We start from the raw sequence: 6,326 nt of genomic DNA on the forward strand, positions 1-6,326 counted from the left end.
AACAGACATGATGTGGGTTGTATGTTTCTATTCTAGCTCTGCATTTATTTAACTGCCTTGCTGTGTGCTTTGGAAAATTCATGTTTATTCTTCAGGGTCAGTTTCTTCCTCCCAGAAAGAAGTTTGAATAATTCCAGTTCCATGGGAACTGGCCATGCTCCTCCTACTCCTTCTCTGCTATTGCCACCTCACTGTGCTCTAGAAACACTGGCCTCCCTTCTGTTCACAGTCATGTCGTGCTGTTCCCAGCCCCAGGTCCTTTGCCTGTGCTGTTGTCTCTGCCACTGTCCTCATCGCCCATGTGTGGTGCATCACTGTATTCACTTCATTTTTCTATCAGTTACATTCTCTTTGAAAGCAAAGAGTTTGTTCTCTTCTGCCTTGTGTGTCACTCTCCAGAGATTATAAGCTCCCTAAAAGCAGGACAGAGTCTCTCCATTATTAACTGTCATAACCTGAATACTTAGAACCTTGTAACAATACAGTGGATACTCAACAGATAATTCCAAATCAATGAATAATGAAAAAAAAGATTATTGTAAGAACTCTAGATCTTTCTTTGAATACGATATACACTGTTGTCTCTAGTGAAATCTTTGTGCAATTAGATCTATCTTACCACCCATGTGTTACTTTCCTCTAGAGTTCCTCTGTTGATACCCCCTGTGCTGCACGGATGTGTCTGATAATTGATTCTCTCTCCAGCTCAGGAAACACACCCATAGCTAAGAGCCCCACAGCCTCCATCCAGTGGAGTTGAATGTCTACTTTACTATCCCAGTGAACTGGCTCGACATCTCCTGACACTATCTCTGCAGCTCCCTTCCTCAGTGTGTCTTGGAGTCAAGAAGCTATGCTCCTCCACCAGCACCAGGGCTATCAATGCTGACATTGAGAAATCTAAATTTCTCTCCTCCTCAATGCAGCACTGCTGGTAGACCTCATTGCTCATAGCACTTAACTGAAGGACTTCATGTGTTGGGGGCATTGAATGGAAGCTACAGACATACACCATGAATAACTATTGAATATTATTGTAAATTTCCTCAGTCCTTCTACAAATCCTCTTAACAATGCATTATTCATTAATATAAAAGAGAGACTTTTAGTCTCTCTTCTTCAGGGTTTCTGCCTTAACACATTTTTCTCTCCATAGTTCCATATCATAATTTCTAAATTTGTATTGCTTTGTCCTTTTAAAGTAAGTCAACTCTATGTTTCTGCCTCTTTTTTCTGGTCATAACCTGTGCTCCTGCATATTCCACAAACAGGTCATCAAGGAATTTTTTATACATAGAACATCTCCCTCACATAGCTCATACCATTTTCCTGGTATGCAAAAGCACCTGTAGGCAGTCTCACCTTACATAGAATTAAGTTTTTTCTCATTCCTGCTACATTAATATACTCTAAAAAATGTTGTTAGCTTTCCCACAGTACGTTGGAACATCATGCTGAACTTTTGGTAGAAAACAAAAGTACGAACCTATCTCTGATCTGCTTAGTCTTCACTCCATAGACTATGGGGTTGAGCGCAGGTGGGATAACAATGTAGAGGTTGGCAAACATGATGTGGAAGGTGCGGGAGACATTGTGTCCAAAGCGATGGGTAAGGATGGAGAAAAAGGCAGGTATATAAAACATGAGGATGACACAGACATGGGAACCACAGGTGCCAAGGGCCTTCTGGCGGGCATCCCAGGAGGGGAGACGGAAGACCGCACAGAGGATGAGGGTGTAGGAGACAGCAATGAGAATCACATCTGAGATGACCGTCATGATGGGAACACCAAAACCATACCAGATGTTGATGGAGATGTCTGCACAGGCGAGCCGGGCAACACCTATGTGCTCACAGTATGTGTGTGGGATGATGCGTGTCCTGCAGAAAGGCAGGCGTGTGAGCAAGAATACATCTGGCAGGATGATGCAGAAGCTTCAAAAAGAGATGCCCACTGCAATCTTGATGATGGTCTTGGGGGTCAGAATAGTGGTGTATCTCAGCGGGGAGCAGATAGCCACATAACGATCAAATGCCATGGCCATCAAGATGGCTGAATCTAGGACAAAGCTATAGTGGAGGAAGAACATTTGTGTAAGACACCCTGGAAATGTGATTTCTCGAGCCCCAAGCCAAAAGATACTGAGTGTTTTGGGAACACCAGCTGTGGACAGGACAAGGTCAGTCATGGCCAGCATGGAGAGAAAGAAGAACATGGGTTCATGAAGGCTACGCTCCACCACGATGAGGTAGAGAAGGGTGCAGTTTCCCACAAGGGCCATGATATAGATCATACAGAAAGGAATCCCAATCCACACATGGCATTGCTCCAGGCCTGGGATCCCCACCAGAATGAAGGGGCCTGGGTTATAATTGCTCAGGTTGAAAATGATCATGGTAGAACACGATGGCACAAGTCCCTGGGCCTGAGGATGGAGGGTAGTAGAAGATAGAGTTAGGATCACTTGAGTCACTCTCACCTCCAACTACTCATCATTATCAACTCCTAAACATAAGGAGACCATATCAGTTATCTACAATAGAACCCCTCTGGAGTAAATACAGGCTGGTATCAACACAGCTGCAGGTAACTTGCATAAACCAGGATTGTCTCAGATATACTGAAACGCAGAGTCATTCTGCCCCTAGAGAATATGTTCCTTCCTCTGGCCACCTCTGTTGATTTACACAACTTCTCCAGGCAGCCTTCCTGACTGGCCACCTTCACTCCTCTCATGATATAGTATACCTCTGACACAAGGTAAAAATTACAGTGTATACTTTTTCATGGTGGTAAAAATTCTGTGACTTTATAGACATTATTGGCTGCTTAGTCTTGACAAGATCTTGATAGGATCTGCTTGTTCTGTTGTGTGGGATATCAAAATTTGCTCCAGGGTACACATTGGCTCTTTCAAGGTTCCCAGATGACTACAACTCTTACATCTGTGAGGTAAACACACTTTTGGATGAGGTAAACATCCAAAAATTTGGTCGATTCAACAATACAGGCTGAGTTCCTACTTTATGCTTGATAATATGTGGAACTTCAATAAAAATTAGAAAATTTCCATATATATGAGGCTTATGAGTCCCTCCTCCTCCCACACCCCCCAAAAAATAATTTGCTAGTACCCTATACACTATACAACTGTATACCATCCTAGTATTTTGACTTTAATAACACTCCTAGTCAAGATTTCTGTCCAAAAGTACTGTTTCCTTCCAAACCCATATTCTATTGGATAGACCCCTTATTCTCTCAGATACGCAGGCACTTTCTTATTTACAATCTCGAACTTTTTGATCTGTACTTACATTCTCTCATACATTTTACCATAATAGAATCACCAGCCCATACGTCTACAAAACACACTCCCCCAGCAACCTGCATCACACATACACCTCACACACATGTGTGCACCACACACACGCACACACCACACATGCACATACAACACTATACACATCATACAAACACAAGCACGCATACTAAGAAAAATAGAAACAACATATTTCATGATTGGATTTTGGTACTGTCATTTCTTGTGTAAATTCCCAGAATTTGGAGTGTTGCTCTTTTAAAGACCAAGTTCCCATGCCTTCTTCCTTCTCCAGCAATGTGTTTGCATGGAAAGTTATTCATAAGCTACACTTCACCAACCACACAGCAAGGCTCAGCTCTCCTTGGAGCAGCACTGACAGGCAGCTTGTGATGCTCATGTTCCTGCACCTCTGAGTCCAGACAAAGCTCACGCTCAGCCTCCTGCAGACCCACACGTTTTCACTCATTCTTATACCCAGTTCACCAGACCCACATCTGCCAGACTAATACTTAACACTCTCCACTCTTCTGCTTTTGGTAAAACAGAAGCCTAATGTTCTCTTCTTTTCTTTCTGACCTTCCCTTATCTATATGTAAAAACACTTCCTGAAGCCACAGAAAGCCTCCTGTACAGTGTCTCCGTTATTTAGATTCTGGGCTCTGGGAACACATCCAGAGTTCAGAAGGTAGCCGCTTTTTTCAAGAAAAAAAAAAAATGGGATGTTTAGCCAAGATTGCAAAGCAGCAGTGTCTGGCCCAAAGTAAGCATGGGCTGTCATACTTCTTTCTAGAGATCACATTTGATATCATCTGTATCAGCCTTTGCAGTCAGACCACACAGTGAAGAAGAGAACAGAAAGATGCATCCAAGCTAATAGGAGTAGCCCAGGCACACACCCAGACACTGGCACACTTAGTCCCATTCTTTAGGTCTGGGCAGTGGGTCCTTCTCACATGTGTGACCCAGACCTTTGCAGACAACAGTTACTTTGACCATGCTTAACCCAGGTGTATAATTGCATATCTCTTCAAATATTTTGCCATTCATTTGATGGAGCATCTGTGCAAGTCTGTCTTGACTCTCACCAGGGCTTCTACATGGGAATCGTTCCAGAAAATGAGTAACAGTCTCAGTGCATGGCTCCTACAGACTGAGCCCTGAGTGTTCACCCCCCACCACCTTCCATCCAAATTCTGGGTCAGGCCACACCCCTCAAACAGCCATCGCTCACCTTATCATGGGATTGGGCCACAGAAAGAAGAACAGTTGTGCTCACAGACAGCCAGAAGGTCTGCAGAAACGGCTGACACACCAAACAAAAAAATATGTAGAGGGGAAAGCAAGAGATTGTGGACAGATCAATTTCCTGCTCATTTATTATTTCTGGCCAATGTTCAATGTGGGGAAAAGGTAAATAGAGAGGACCTGAGGGACCCTGGCATCCTCTCACTCTCAAGGGAAAAGCATCAAGATGTTATGTTAAGTGTGCCCAAGCCTGGGAGTTGATACTGCCTCTGGGTGTTTATTTTTATTTTGCATTGCTCATGAGCTGGTATGCCTGTGGGAATAGGGCTGTGCACTTGCCCACCTGTCACACCTAGGGTTCCAGCTCATGCCCTCACTCCTCTGACAAAAGGCTTGGACAAAGCACCTACTATCTGTTAGGAGGTGATAATATAGTACCAACCTCTTGAGATTAGAGAAGGGTTAACAAACTAGGTAGACCAGTACTTGAGAAAATGTCTAACACAGTGGAGACTCATCGCACATTTCTTAGGATGATCACATGGCCCATGCCAGGTGTTCTCCTGCTTTTTAAAGTGGGGCCCTGGCATTGGTCTTCATGGGCTCTACAGTGGATCTTTTCTTACCCTGGGAGACGAGTATTTACATAGCTGTGAGCATGAACACTAGAAAACAGGAAAGTTGGTTGTTGGTGTCTCTACTGGGATAGGAGTGGAACAGATCCTGGAGGCTCTTTCCTTTGATGGCCTAAGTCAGTATGTTCTTCTTGGTGATCCAGTGGCTGCTGGTTTGCAATCTTGGCTAAACACCCATTTTTTTCTTGAAATCCATCAGGTCCCAAACTGCATCTACCACCCACCCCTGGACCTGCACTCGGTGCTCCTAGGCTCAGCAAATGTCACCTCACTACTCAGGAGGATTAGAGGGTCTTTGTGTTCCCTCTCAACATCTCCTCAAGTGAGATCCTTCTCTGTCTCATTGTCTAGCTACCTTCACTTCTTACCTACATCACTCTATGGCTTCCTAAAGGATCAATTTATTTCCCTTGTGTCTCCCTCCTGCAATTTCCTGTCTGCACATTGCTCCTCTTACCCTGTGAGTCTGATCATGTCTGCCCTTTCTTAAATCCCATTTTGTCCTTGCTCTGAGTCCAGACACCCGCTTCTTTCTTTAGTTTTTTTGATCTTCATCCCCATCTTTGTCATGTTTTCCTTAATGGACACAGCCCAAATGAAAACTAATATCACTTTTATTGATAAAACCAATATGAATAATAAAGTACCTTCCTGTGGGAAGTCCCTTAGATGTGCCGCTGACACTGTTAGGAGCTTGGAGGCCCAGGTCTCAGTGTGTACCTGAGAGGCTCTTATCCCCCAAGTCAGCTCCCAGACTGATGTGGTTTGGAGTGGTGTTGGGTTCTGGAGCTGATGGTCAAGAAAGAATTCTTGAGATGTTTTCTACGCAAAAAGGTGGTTTTATTAAAGCATAGGGAAAGGATTTGTGGGCAGAAAAAGCTTCTGATGGCCCAGGATTGTGAGGAGCAGCAGATTATATACCTTGGAGTAGGGGGATGTAGGATAAGGGAAGTTCCAAAAGGATTTTCATATGCTGAAAAAGACCCACAGGATACCAGATGCCTTGCTATTGCCAAACTAAGGTTGTTTTTCCCTCTAGCAAAGCATTAACATCAAGACAGTTGGGAATCTCCTGGGGGGATCAGTACACTCTGCCTGCCTCAAGTATTTGTCAAAGGG

The 6,326-nt window shown here is 43.9% G+C and overlaps 1 protein-coding gene across 1 annotated transcript; it reads right to left on the reverse strand.

The window, feature by feature from the left end:
* Positions 1-772: 772 nt before the first annotated feature.
* On the reverse strand, positions 773-2,397 carry LOC125079755 (olfactory receptor 52H1-like). The gene is given in 2 exon segments (XM_047693521.1): positions 773-961; positions 1,483-2,397. Coding segments are annotated over 2 exon segments (1,104 nt in total).
* Between the last annotated feature and the right edge of the window lie 3,929 nt (positions 2,398-6,326).

The sequence above is a fragment of the Lutra lutra genome, chromosome 10, assembly GCF_902655055.1.
Source record: "Lutra lutra chromosome 10, mLutLut1.2, whole genome shotgun sequence".
Lineage (NCBI taxonomy): Eukaryota > Metazoa > Chordata > Mammalia > Carnivora > Mustelidae > Lutra > Lutra lutra.